Raw genomic sequence first — 15,209 nt, 5'->3', positions numbered from 1 at the left:
TGCCAGTTGAGTCTTTTTTAAGCCACTTTTTGGCCATCGTCTGCAGGCCTATAAAATTGAACCATTAGGACAGGCTCAAGTCTCAAATTGGTTAACCTTTTCTAGGCCAAGTTCAAATTCAGAGTTTAAATTCGTCTGATGACATATTACACTAAATGCGACATATCATTACATCTGTAATCCTACATCTTCATTTCAAATGTCAAAACCACTTTCGTCACTCTGCCATGGACGGCAACATAAAGTCTTCGTTGTTTATCTCCAAGATATTCCGTAAGATTTCCGCTAGATATTACTAGAGACAGGTATTTGGACATTTGTCTTACGTTGCCTTGTGCCGACGTTGTTTTGTCAGCGGAAAATATGCGACAGAAATGTTCACCACAATGCTTACCCATTTAAATTGTCATCACCAACATAAGTTCTTCTTAAAGAGATAAAAACAGATATTTAATCAATGTTAAATAAGGGAGGGTATATATATTGGTGGAAATGAGAATTGGGATTATAAAGTTTTGTGTGTTACCAAGAAACCACTTATTAAATAGTACAGACCATACCATTCTTAGAGGAATTCAAATTTATTTGATGAAAATCGGATTTGGAATGGCTGAGGCATCCAAAAACTGCAGTAAGTAAACAGTTAGTAAAACAAAGCAATCGTAATGAAAGGTGGGTCCCACCTTTTATTAGGATCGCTCTGTTTCGGATATCTCAGACATTTCAAAACCGATTTTCATCAAATAAACTTTGAATTCTTCTTGAAATTACATCTTCTTTCATAATTCATAAAGGATTTCTCATTATCTCCCAGAAAATGGTAGAAACCTCAAGTTGGGTCTCAATCAAAAGATGACAGTGCATTTTCATGTTTAATTTCTCATTTGTGGAGGTTTCTGTTTATGTGTATATTTTCTTCACAGATAATGTGTGGCAGGATGATAAAGTCAGCACAACGTCTACTCTAAGTACAGGCAAAACGCCTACTCTAAGTGCAGGCAAAACGCCTACTCCAAGTACAGGCAAAACGCCTACTCCAAGTACAGGCAAAACGTCTGGTGAGTATAAGTACATGCTCTGTGTGTGGTATGAAAACAAATAAACCCGTCCGTGTTTTAGCATGTGATGACGATTTCTTCAGAACGCTATTATGTTCATTCTTTTGAGTGTACCCTTCTTGCTATACATTAATGTGTATCCTGTACAATCAATTGAAACATCTCTCAAATGTTAAGGACTTTTACATAACTGTTAATCAGGAAAGGGGAGAAACTGTGTGTTTCTGACCATGCAATTGTGCATAGAAAAAGTGGGAATCTGCACCTTCATTTACTGGAATTTGGCAAAACCGTGTTATGCCCCATGACTTTTCAGCCAGTGCCAAGGCGCTATCGCCAAGTCCCGGACTTTTTAAAAGACTTATGATTTTGCAGTCTGGCGTCTGCAAAAGGAATGATCAAAGGTAAAAAAGTAAATCCGGGATGATACGACACAAACGGCACATAGTAGCTTAAATGACTATATGCCTACTGCGCCAAAACAAGATTGTGAGTCTCCGCCTTAATATGACACTCATATTGACATGAATGAGGTAAGTAAACATCATTAGCGTGGCACACTTAAAGGATTTAACGAGATAATATTCTTTCCTTCTCCCAAAGTCGGAAGTCTATCTTCTCATACAGACTGAGTTATAACATTTGAGGTTATGAAGTTATGTACAATCATTGTCCGAGTATCAGCATATTCTTTCCTCTTTTTTTCGGTGGGGGGGGGGGGGAACGAAAGGTGTTGACTTTCATACTGAATCTACCATTAAAGAAGTCCAAACGAACATGTATTCATCACGATGAAACATTAACCAAACAGAGTAGAGGCGATGGGATATATGTTAAATCTACATGTAATCATTCAGAAAATGCACTAACACAAGGAAAAGGTGACAACCATGGCCAACTTAATAGACCAATTTTTTTTATATCACACTGAGGATGCCATTCATATAAGATTATGATGTTCCTTCATTTTCTCTTGGTTGTCGCGATAACGTAATAAGAGTAAATATATAATAGAGTTTGATGCAATCTTTTTGTGTGTGTGATTTCTTCGAAGAGGGCGATGTTGTGACAAAAAGTATTACATACAGCCTGGGGACCTTGCTGTGCATCGTTCTTGCAGTGTTTGTCATACGTGTAGTTCGGTGCAAGAGACAGCCAAAGAGGTGAGCCTACTATTAAATAACACACACAAGCACACGATTCAGTAGGAGAGTTCTGATATCAGTCTAGTGATCTGCGATCTTATTACTAAATACGTATATGACGTGTGCATACAGAAGTTGCATGGCAGTAGTGTGTATTGGATATATAAATTATATATCTTTAGATATACATGTTTGCGTGTATGTGTATGTGCATACATTTAGATGATAGATATTTTCCTGCATGAGCAATTGAGATCACACATACAAAAACGCAGCATTCATACCACATAAAACCACACACACACACATACACATACACACAAACACTTAGTATTGTATTCAATTTTCAAATAAGTGAATTTTCCTGTATGTAAATTTGAATTGGATATCTTTTCTACAAATAACGGTATTTTCTGTGCTTGACTGAAAAAAAAAATCATGCCGAGTAATATACCCTAACGATAAGGACTAATGACTGAACATTTTTCCCCATCTTCCATTCAGACGTAGGCCTTCAGAAATCTCAAATCAGACGAATGAACAGACAAGTGATGGGCATATAGACTTGTATCCTGTTGGGACTTCAAGCCACAATCCATACACGATGGATCATGTTGTTTCACAGTTCGCTGCCAGTCCTGAAGCTGGGGCAGTAGGTCATTATTTCCGTGATTATCCGGACATGAGAGACGGACACGTCGCAGATCATCAGGAAAACACGTACCACATTTACGAAGACACAAGGGTGGTAGACAAGGGGTGTTCTCAGATCGCGGAGGTAGAGCAAATCTCCACTTGTACACTTCCCATACAGAGGAGCGTCAAGTCCGCTGTCAGCACTTCGCTGACTTGTATGCCTGGTTGTTCTGAAAACTGCGGCCTACAGGAAACATTGCTGGATCAAACACTGGATGGGAGTAAGGACTGGGATTACCAAGATGTAGACACCTGTTTAAATGACACGTCTATGGATGACGTAGAATCCCCACGTATAGCGCGCTTGTTTGATGATAAGTGTTACAATTCGCTGAACTTCGGTAACCAGTCTGACCGTGTATGTCCTCGAAGACGGAATACCAGCCCCTGCAACACGTCTGTCCAAGAATCCAGAGGTGTCGACTCTATAAACGAGCACGCTCAGATTATCTGTGACGGCCACGAGTACAATCATATTAATCATCCCCCTCACGACGACAGAGGGCAAGGTTACAAGCCTGCACTCCCAGGTTCCGATTCCAATTCAAAGAGACAAGTTTACTCTGATAGAGAAAACACAACGTCCCGTACCATTAAGGGTTTCTTACCAGCCGAACCTCCTGAAGACATCCTCTACTATCAACTAGAACCCGAAGAACGTAATATAGTTGATTCTAGCAACGAACCGTATTACTCTGACGCCTTCGATTCCGAAGAATACAGTGAACTGAATCCTCAAGATGATGCCACTGACATTTCCCTACCCATAGTGGGACAAAGCTACCGTCATGACCACAATGGAGCTGATAATTCTGTTTGTTTTGGTTCAGAACCTAAAACCTGTGAGGAATTGTATGCAAAGGTGGACAAACCAGTAGGAGCGTCGTCGACTGCTTCACCACCTTGTGAGGAACTGTATGCAAAGGTGGATAAAGCAAGAAGAACGTCGTCTGCTGCACCGTCTCCTCGTGAGGAGCTGTATGCAAACGTAGATCAAACAAGGAGAGCGTCGCCCTCTGCACTGCCTTCTTGTCAGCAGTTGTATGCTGAGGTGGACAAAGCAAAAGGAGCGTCGTCGACTGCACCATCACCTTGTGAGGAACTGTATGCAAAGGTGGATAAAGAGAGAGGAGCGTCGTACACCGCTGCAACACCTCCTTGTCAGGTGTTGTATGATGAGGTGGACAAAGCAAGAGGAGCGTCGTCGACTGCACAGTCACCTTGTGAGGAGCTGTATGCAAAGGTGGACAAAGAAAGAGGAGCGTCGTCCGCTGCACCACCTCCTTGCCAGGTGTTGTATGATGAGGTGAACAAAGAAAGAAGACTGTCGTCCGCTGCGCCACCTCCTTGTCATGAGTTGTATGCTGAGGTGAACAAAGCAAGAGAAGCGTCGTCGACTGCACAGTCACCTTGTGAGGAGCTTTATGCAAAGCTAGACAAAGAAAGAGGAGCGTCGTACACCGCTGCACAACGTCCTTGTCAGGTGTTGTATGATGAGGTGGACAAAGCAAGAAGATTGTCGTCCGCTGCGCCACCTCCTTATCATGAGTTGTATGCTGAGGTGGACAGAGCAAGAGGAGCATCGCCGACTGCATCATCATCTCGTGAGGAGCTGTATGCAAAGGTGGACAAAGAAAGAGGAACGTCGTCTGCTGCACCACCTCCTTGTCAGGTGTTGTATGATGAGGTGGACAAAGAAAGATATGCATTGTCCGCTGCACCACCAGTACCTCGTCAAGAGTTATATGCTGAGGTGAACAAAGAAAGAGGTACGTCGTCCGCTGCACCACCTCCTTGTAAGGAATCATTGTACGCTGAGGTTGACAAAACAAGTAGGGCCTGTAGTGGCGACTCAAATATAACATGGCAAGAGGGACTGTACATGAATGTTTCTGACATGTGAATGCTTATTTGAAGGATCACAGTGAATGTGCTGACAGTACTCTTATGTTGTATACGGTTGTATAGTCACAGGATTTATATTTCATTTCATTTCATTTTTTTTTCCGTATTTCAGTTTCAATTCACTTTCAAATTTTTCATTCAATTCATTCAATTCAATTCAATTCAATTCATTTATTTTCATTCTTCTTCTTTTTTCTTTTTCAACAAAAACATAACACAATATAAATCAGGTTTTACATCATAAACAAAGAACATTTGTCTTAATTAATAAATGGTATCAATAAACATAGGAGCGCATACTGGCAAAAAAAAAATATAATACAAAGTCATGCTTCAGTTGAAAAAAAAAGAAGAAAGAATAGAGAGGTCCACTAAAAAGCAAAGCTTGTAGATTGTGAACCACTCATAAAACCTATAAATTACTTATTTACAAACACTTGTGACGAATATAATATACGACAGGACGGGACAAAACAGAAGAAACGCAACAACATGACACAACTTGCCAGAATAGATGAAAAGTATGGAAGGAAAGAAAGAAGAAAAGAGAGAATGAGAGAATACCTACACGCTGAATAAGGGAAATGGAGCAGAGGATGGTAGAGAATGTGCTTCATAGAGTTGGTGCTGCATGCAGCTGAGCAAGGATTGTAATGGCTACTTCTTTACGTAATAATAGATTCAGTGTTTGAATAATTGGTGGGTGGATGATGAACTCTGAGGTTAACAAAAGCTATAGCTGTTAATGGAAAAAAAAAACATACCAGGGAGGATTTAATAAAAAAAAGTTTCAACTTGCGCTTAAAAGAATACAAAGATGGGGAATTTTTTATTTCACAGCTCAGTGAGTTCCAAAATCTAGGACCAGTGTATATAAATGTATTCTGAGCCAATAAAGTTCTCAGGAGGGGTAAATGAAACTCATTAGATTGTCTAGTGGGATAATCATGAAAAGACTGGTTCCGTGGGAACATTGAATTAAAAATACTGGGAAGTGCATTTACATTGTAATTAAACATAAACTGACCAAGTTGAAAAAAATACAAATCTTTAATTTTCAAAATCTCATGTTTAATAAATAATGGCTCTGTATGGGAACGTGGCGGGACGCCACAAATAATACGAATAACCTTTTTTGTAACAAAAGTAATTTATCTAGTAAGTTTTGATGGGCACTACCCCACGCTAGGAGTCCGTAATTAAGATAAGGTAAAATTAGAGAAAAATACAACGTCAACAAAGAGGACAATGGAATATGAAACTTGAGTCTATTAATAATACCAATATTGCGTGAAATTATTGTACTAATGTTAGTAATATGCGGCCTCCACGAAAGTTTATCATCCACTGTGATACCAAGGAATTTTATATGAGGAACTCGTTCTAACAAAGTGTTATCAAGAACAATACCTGTGTCTAAATCTTCTAAAGAATTACTAAAAAACATATACTTAGTTTTCTGAAGATTAAGAGATAATTTATTAGCTCTTATCCACTGAGTTACTTTTTTCAATTCGGAATTAACTATGCGTACAAGAGTATCTGGATTTTGGTGAGAAAAGAAAATATTTGAATCGTCAGCAAAAAGTATAAATGAGAGTATGTCAGATGATCTACAAAAGTCATTGATATAAATGATTAAAAGTAAAGGTCCTAATAAACTACCCTGTGGGACGCCACATTTAATGAATTCTAAACTCGAGTTGTACTCGTTCAGAGATACATATTGTTTTCGGTTTTGTAGGTAACTCCTGAACCACTCCAAGGCCTTCCCGCGTATTCCATAATGAGACAGTTTATAAAGTAATATTTCATGATTAATTGTATCGAAGGCCTTGGAGAAGTCCAGGAAGATACCAATAAGACGAGAATGATTATCAATAGTGTGCGCAGCGTGGTCAATAAACTTTAAAAGAGCATGAATGGTGCTATGTTTCTGACGGAACCCAAATTGAGAATTTGTAAAAACATTATGCAAATTCAAAAAATTAATTGTTCTTGTAAATATCATTTTTCTATATTTTAGATAAAGATGAAAGCAAAGAAATAGGTCTATAATTACATATATCAGAATCATCTCCTTTTTTAAATAAAGGGAAAACCTTAGCTATTTTCATAAAATCAGGAAAAACACCACTTGATAAGGATTTATTGAAAATATATGAAAGTGGGTCAGCAATTGAAGATATAATCCCCTTTAAAATAAAATTACTGATATCGTCATAACCGGCACTTCGCTTGTTATTCATTGCGGTAACAATATCTATTATTTCATATTTTGTTGTTGGAACAAAAAAAAAATAGAACTGGAATTGGATTGACCTAAAAATTCAGAAAAATGTATATTTGACTGCGGTATTTTTTTCTGCCAAATTCTCTCCAATCATTGAAAAATAAGAGTTAAAAATATTGACTATATCATTAGGATCTTCAAAAACTTTATTATCATGTCTTATTTTCATAATTTCTGATTTCTTTTTTGATATATTCATAGCCTGCTTCAACACCTTCCATGTATTTTTCATATCATGTTTATATTTTTCTAACTGAATCATATAATATTTTCTCTTTTCCAACCGTATAATCTTCGTTAAAATATTTTTATACGAAATGTATTTATATTTTAACTTCTCAGTTTTTTTCATTTTGAATTTATAATATAACCTATTTTTCCTATTTATTGAACGAAGAAGAGATTTTGTAATCCATGGTAATTTGGGGGACGTTTTATAATTAACTGACTTTTCTTTTAATCTGGGAATATATTCATCTAAATGTCTATTAACTATCCCTGAAAAATTCTCAAACGATACATTTATATCATCATTATCATAAACACTAGACCAATCAGCCCTGTCTAGGTTAGCACCAAGACTAGCCAAATTTTCTGGTGTAGCTCTACGTCTGGATGAAAAAGAATGAAACTTATCAACACAATGTTTAAGGTCAAAACATGCTATAATGGGGAAATGATCAGTAATATCAGATGAAATTATGGAAGAATTTAAAATCTGCACGGAATTAGTAAAAATATTATCAAGGAGGGAGGCGGAATGATTTGTAACACGAGTTGGCTTCGAAATTAATGGCAAAAAAGAAGCTGACAAAAACATTTCAAGAAATTCTTGAGATGTATTATCATTCTTAACCAAATCAATGTTAAAATCACCCATTATGAAAATATTTTTATTAATAAAATGGGGTTTTTTTAATAAGTTTGATATACAATCCAGAAAATCTTTAGGACTTGAACTTGGGGATCTATAAACAATACCAATCATAATATTTTTATTTTGCGGAATGATTATTTCCACAAACAGGGACTCTAAAGTATCATTCATGATATTGAATTCATCACAAACACCATATTCAAATTTTTGAGATAAATATAACGCAACTCCACCACCCGTCCTGTTCCCTCTGTTATTAACAATAAAATCATAACCATTTAATGCATACGGCAAATTATCATCAGATGATAACCATGTTTCAGATAAGCCTATCACTGAAATTGGATGTTTATTTTGGTTATCTAATAATATCTGTAATTCATCAAAATGTTTATTAATACTCCTTATATTCAGATGTAACATAGAAAAAGTGCATTGTGAAAAACTCTTTGTAAAATCTTTGAATTGATCAACAGTGACATACTTAGAAGGAGTTGGAGTTAAGTCATGTTCAAAATCAAAAGCATTATATAAATCTTTTGAAGATGCGTTAACATTGTTGGCAATAAAATTATCAAAAAAAGCAGACGAATGTAACTGAGTACGACTTAATTCCGAAGGGAAGCGTCTAAACAAATCATAGAGTTCATCATCATCAAGGGAATCAAATGCTGCATTGAGTCGATTAGCCATAAGGAGAGTCATAAAGTATATGAAGGCATGTCAACTGACGAGTTTGTAAAGGAATGAAATATAATGGCACAAGGGAAGCACTAACAGCCCCGGGTTCACGGATAGAACAGCGAGTAGGCAAATTCACATGGAGATAGATTTCTGGCAACATAAACAAAAACATAAAATACATAAACAGCATAGGAAAAGAACATAAATTACATAAACAATATAGGTAGAAAGCGTACACACAATCAGTCAAAGTCTGTAGGAGAACTTTGACTGGACCAGTACAAAGCATGTAAACGGACATAGAAATAGCTCCCGAATTTGAGCAGATTTGCTGTTTGTAGGAAATAGTTATGAATATTGTCTAAAAAAATTATTGATTTGTAGGATGAAAAAAAAAAATATCTGTAAATTCATTCTGTATATCTCACCCTCGCTCCCGATTCCACCCCCTCCCGGTGTTCAACGCACTGATTGCATGTGTACAAAAACTACAGTTTAATTTGTAATGATTGACAAGATGGGAAAAATAGTGGAATTAAACGCACTCGCGTGTAAAAGGAGCAAAAAATAATCAAACAAACAGAGTGTTTTGATGAGGAGGGTGAAGAAGGCGAAGGTGGGACAAACAAGTATTTCATAGGCATGTGTTGAAAAAATCAGCAAGAAAAATGCTAAGGCTGTTTAAGCACACATATAATTCAGTTTTTACTGGGTGGTTGAATTTTCGTGCAACCAAGGCAGGCTAACAACCGTCAAGTTACACCCGGCATTGACTTACAGAATAAGAGAGAAAACAAATGCGTCATGTTACATGACAGGCAGAAAAATGAGGGAAAAAAATGTGAAAACAGTCCACGTGCAATGTTACAAAACAAGGAGGAGTATAATATACACAGGGATATACACGGGGGTATACAGGACTGGTCGGATCAGAATGTAGATTGAAATTGTAGCTAATCTGAAGGACTGGTAAGTAGCTGAGGTGACTGCCCTCGATTGGACATTGGACATTGTGAAAAAGAATACCACTGAAAACATTATGAGTATAACGACAAGTTGAATTCAAATTGAGATACACATGTACCTATATATCATTAAATGTGTCTTATATTATGTGAATACCAATACGTGAGTGGAACAGGTTCACGTTAATTTGCTGACATTACGCATATCGGACAACACTGCTGAAATGAGTAAACATGAACGTGCTATAATGATGATAATGATAACCCTCGCAGGGGTGACGGGGTAACAGCTGCAGCTGCAGCTGTATGCGAACTGAATGCCAGACTTACAAAAGGTGATAAGAAACAACAACAACAACAACAGATCATTCCATAGTCTCAGGAAAAGCGTTATTCGTACATTATTGGATGCATAAATAAATAAATAAATAAACCGGTCTATTGTTCGGAAAAAGATGTACTGTATGTCCCACCTCCGCTCCCGATTCAACCGTCCTGGGGTTAAACGTACCGATTGCATGTATAACTTGTATTATTTGACAAAGTGGGGAAAAACAATCGAATACTAGGCGCTCACTTATGAAAAAAGAGCAAAAAAACAAGAGCAAAAAACAATCAAACAAACAAAAACCAAAGTGTTTGATGAGGAGCGTGAAGAGGGTGGAGGTGGGACAGACAATTATTTCATAGGCATGAGTTGTTCAGTCAACATGTGAAACGCTGAGACTGTTTAAACACACATACATTTGTACAATTCAGCTCTTAAAAGACAGGGAAAATGAACTTGCGAACAACCAGAACAGACAAACGACATTCTCGGCCAAGTTTTACAAGGCAATGTCTTACAAAAGAATAGAAAAAACGTGAAAACAGTTCACGCGTCATGTTATATAACAAGTAGAAAAATGTGAATACAGTTCATGCGCAGAGCGCAATGTTACATAACAGGGAGGGGTATACAGGACGGATCAAAATGAAGATTGAATTTAGTTGATCTGGTTATAAAGGTAAGTGGCTGAGGTGACTGTCCTCAATTGGGGGGGGGGGGGGTGTAAGGAATGAGTAAAAAGAGGATACACATAATGACCCTCTGGTTTTATCATAGCTCTGGTTGAAACTGGATTATACACATGATTAAAAAATCCATGGGCATTTTGAAAACGAATACCTCTGAAAACATTGTAAGTATTGGGATGACGATAAGTTGAATCCAAATTGGGGTACATTATAATCCAATGTACATAGAATATTAATAGCAAAGTCTTGCAACGTGTGAATACCAGTGCACGAATGAAACAGATTTAAGTTAATTTGCTGACATAACGCATGTCGGACAACTGCTGAAATGAGTGAACATGTCCGTACTCTACTGATGACCCTCGCAGGGGCAGACAGGGCAACAGCTGTATGCGAGCTGAATATAATACTTACAAAAGGTGACACGGAACAAAAACAACAACAGATCATTCGAAAGTCTCATGGGAAGCGTCAAATACCTTTGGATGCATGAATAAACCGGCCTATTGTTCGGAAAAGGATGTACTGTATATCCTGCACCTCCGCTCCCGATTCAATCGTCCCGGAGTTAAAGATAAAATGGAGTTCCTGTTAAGGTGCATTTCACCGAGTGAAACCATGATATGTATCCATGTATCTGGATATAACTGCTAGTCAGTATGATGCTTAGGGAGCATTATAACTCATGTTTGATTACTAGAACGTCAATTTAGATGAGAACTGCAGTAGTGACTCTCGCAAAATAACGGCTCGTTTAAACGGAAGGATTTGGTCTCGAGCGCATGATTCACAACGCCCCCTTGCGGTCCCGAGAAGAAAGTCGGTTTTCGGATACTACTGATACTATACTACTATACAGAACTCTTGCGAGAGTTCTGTGATACACTACTGAAGTGTACTGTACACAAGCGCGACCGCATCCCAGAGGTTACGATCCGCGATCCGTTTATAGCAGAGCAAGCTGTCGACAACTGCGTACATTGTGTGTATAGCCACTGTGTGCGTTTTATGTCCGACGTCCAGTAGTGTACGATCGAACGATACCCCTGTGCGGTGTATGTTGTGTGTACGTATCATGGGGGCATGGATGGGCCAACCGTGCCGGCGTGATGCCGTATACTGTGGGTGGCCATGAGCATGCTATCTAGTACCCATATTGTACACATGCCCCACGCGCTTTCCCCACTCTTTGCCTTCCACCAGGGAGGTGAGACCTTGTAGAGCCCACTAATGTCAAAATCGCCCACTAATGTCAAAACGACCACTAATGTCATAACACGTCGACGACAAATGTCAAAACGACCACTAATGTCATAACACGTCGACGACAAATGTCAAAACGACCACTAATGTCATAACACGTCGACGACAAATGACAAAACGACCACTAATGTCATAACACGTCGACGACAAATGTCAAAATCGGATCAACCACTAATGTCATAACACGTCGACGACAAATGTCAAAATTTCCATTTTTACTGCAAATGTCATAACATGTCGACGACAAATGTCAAAATCGGATCAACCACTAATGTCATAACACGTCGACGACAAATGTCAAAATTTCCAAGTTTACTGCAAATGTCATGACACGTCATAAGGGTGGATCCAGAAATTCCATAAAGGGGATTCGCCTTTACAAAATAAAAGGCTGGCACTCGCCCCCCCCCCCCGCCCCATTTTCTTTTTGTTATTTCTGTTATGTTGGTTAAACAGAGAGGGGCACTAAAGGGGATGCGCCCCCTGTCAATCCGCAATTGCGTCAACCACAAGTCAAAATCGGGGGTTAACCACAAATGTCATAACACGTCGACCACAAATGTCATATCGCGTCACAGGGGCGGATCCAGGAATTCCATAAAGGGGGGGGGGAGGGGGGAGCCTTTACAAATTTAAAGGCTGGCGCGACACCCCCCCCCCCCCATTTGATATTTTTGTTTCTGTGGTTTTAACATAATATGATAATTATAGTGAGGGTGCACCAGAGGGGGATGCGGCCCCTCTCGATCCATAATTGCGTTAACCACAAATGGAAAAACTCATTGCTTGCATTTAAGGGGCGGATCCAGGAATTCCGTCAAGGGGAGGGGCGCCTTTACAAAATGAAAGGCTGGCGTGACCCTACCCCCTTTTCTTCTTTTTATTCCTGTTGCGTTGACAAAATAAAGAGAGGGGTCACCCACGGGGGGGGGGGGGGGCGGAGGGGTGCGCCACCTCTGAATCCGCGATTGCATCAACGCAAATGTCAATATTGGATTAACCACAAATGTTATAACGCGTCACAGGGGCGGATTCAGGAATTCCGTAAAGGGGGGTGAGGGGAATTATGGGGGGAAACTATGAGGGCGGATGCAGGAATTTTGAAAAGAGGAGGCGTACGTCTTTACTAAAAAATTCAAAGTCTGGCGCGACCTTTCCCCCTCCCCATTTTCTTCTTTATATTTCTGTTGTGTTGACAAAATAAAGAGAGGGGCACTAAAGGGGGATGCGCCCCCTCCTAATCCGCGATTGTGTCAACAACAAGTCAAAATCGGGGATTAACCACAAATGTCGTAAAGCGTCATAGGGGCTGATCCAGGAATTCCGTAAAGGGGGGGGGGGGGGCGCCTTTACAAAATCAAAGGCTGGCGCGGCACTCCCCCTTCTTATATTTGTTTCTGTTGTTTTAACCTAATAATTATAGTGAGGGTGCACTTGAGGGGATGCGCCCCCTCTCGATCCATTATTGCGTCAACCACAAATGGAAAAACTCATTGCTTGCATTACAGGGGCGGATCCAGGAATTACGTAAAGGGGAGGGGCGTCTTTACAAAATGAAAGACTGGCGCGACACTCCCCCTTTTCTTCTTTTTATTTCTGTTGTGTTGACAAAATAAAGAGTGGGGGGCACCAAGGGGGGGGGGGGGTGAGGGGTGCGCCTCCTCTAAATCCGCGATTGTGTCAACCGCTAATGTCAATATTGGATTAACCACAAATGTCATAACACTTTGACCACAAAATAGTAATGCCACAACGCGTCACAGGGGCGGATCCAGGAATTCCGTAAAGGGGGGCGGGGGGCTTTACAAAATCAAAGGCTGGCGCGACCCCACTCTTTTTTTTTTTTTTTTGGTTTCTGTTGGTTAACATATAGTGAGAATGCACCAGAGGGGGAAGCGCCCCCTCTCGATCCATCGTTGCGTCAACCACAAATGGGGAAAACTCATTGCTTGAAATTATGGGGACGTTTTGTAAAGGGAAGGCGTACGTCTTTACAAAAAAAGTCAAAGGCTGGCGCGACACTCCCCCTTTTCTTCTTTTTATTTCTGTTGTGTTGACAATATAAAGAGTGGGGGCACCAAGGGGGGGGGGGGGGTGCGCCTCCTCTAAATCCGCGATTCCGTCAACCGCTAATGTCAATATTGGATTAACCACAAATGTCATAACACTTCGACCACAAATGTCATAACGCGTCACAGGGGCGGATCCAGGAATTCCGTAAAGGGGGCGGGGGCTTTACAAAATCAAATGCTGGCGCGACCCCACTTTTTTTTCTTTTCTTTTCTTTTTTTTTGGGGGGGGGGGTTCTGTTGGTTAACATTATATAGTGAGAATGCACCAGAGGGGGAAGCGCCCCCTCCCGATCCATCGTTGCGTCAACCACAAATGGGGAAAACTCATTGCTTGAAATTATGGGGGCGGATCCAGGAATTTTGTAAAGGGAAAAAAAATATCAAAGGCTGGCGCGACCTTCCCCCTCCCCATTTTCTTATTTTTGTTTCTGTTGTGTTGACAAAATAAAGAGAGGGGCACTAAAGGGGTATGCGCCCCTCCTAATCCGCGATTGCGTCAACCATAAGTTACAATCGGGGATCAACCACAAATGTCATAACAGGTCGACCACAAATGTCAGAATGCGTCACAGGGGCAGATCCAGGAATTCCGTGAGGGGGGGGGGGGGCTTTACAAAATCAAAGGCTGGCGTGACACCCCCCCCTTTTTTTTAATAATAAGCTGTGTTGACAAAATAAAAAGAGGGGGCACTAGCGTCCTCTCTAAATCCGCGATTGCGTCAAGCGCAAATGTCAAGATTGAATTAACCACAAATGTCATAACACGTCGACCACAAAGGTCATAACGCGTCACAGGGGCGGACCCGTAAAGGGGAAGGGTGCCATTACAAAATCAAAGGCTGTCGCGACCCCCCTTTTTTTTATTTGCATATCTGTTCTTTTAATATGTTATAGTGAGGGGGCACCAGAGGGGGAAGCGCCCCCTCTCGATCCATGATTGCTTCAACCATAAATAGAAAAACTCATTGCTTGCATTACCTAGGGCGGATCCAGGAATTTTGTAAAGGGGAGGGGTCTTTACAAAGTCTAAGGCTGGAGCGATCCCCCCCCCCCGCATTTTCTTCTGACCTGATGGGAGGACATTGCCGTTGAGGTGTTTAAGTGCATGTTTTCTTTTTGCTTGTTTTTAGGAAGGTCAAGTTGTTTGGAGTTAAATGTCAAATGTTTGTGTTTAGGAGATTTAAGGCCCGTTTGGATTTGTGTATATGTTATGTCTGTGTTTGTGAATTTAAGG

General features: G+C 39.9%; 1 protein-coding gene across 1 annotated transcript in view; it reads left to right on the top strand.

Moving 5' to 3' along the window:
* Window positions 1-4,802, top strand: part of LOC140227705 (uncharacterized) — a 59,366-nt gene extending 54,564 nt beyond the window's left edge. The window contains exons 4-5 of the mRNA XM_072308117.1: window positions 2,973-3,824; window positions 4,653-4,802. Coding sequence (XP_072164218.1) covers window positions 2,973-3,824; window positions 4,653-4,802 — 1,002 coding nt within the window. The remainder of the gene's footprint in view (window positions 1-2,972; window positions 3,825-4,652) is intronic.
* The last annotated feature ends 10,407 nt before the right edge of the window (window positions 4,803-15,209 follow it).

This window comes from Diadema setosum, chromosome 4, assembly GCF_964275005.1.
Source record: "Diadema setosum chromosome 4, eeDiaSeto1, whole genome shotgun sequence".
Lineage (NCBI taxonomy): Eukaryota > Metazoa > Echinodermata > Echinoidea > Diadematoida > Diadematidae > Diadema > Diadema setosum.
Note: the sequence above shows the minus strand (reverse complement) of the source record. Positions and strands in the feature narration are given on the sequence as shown.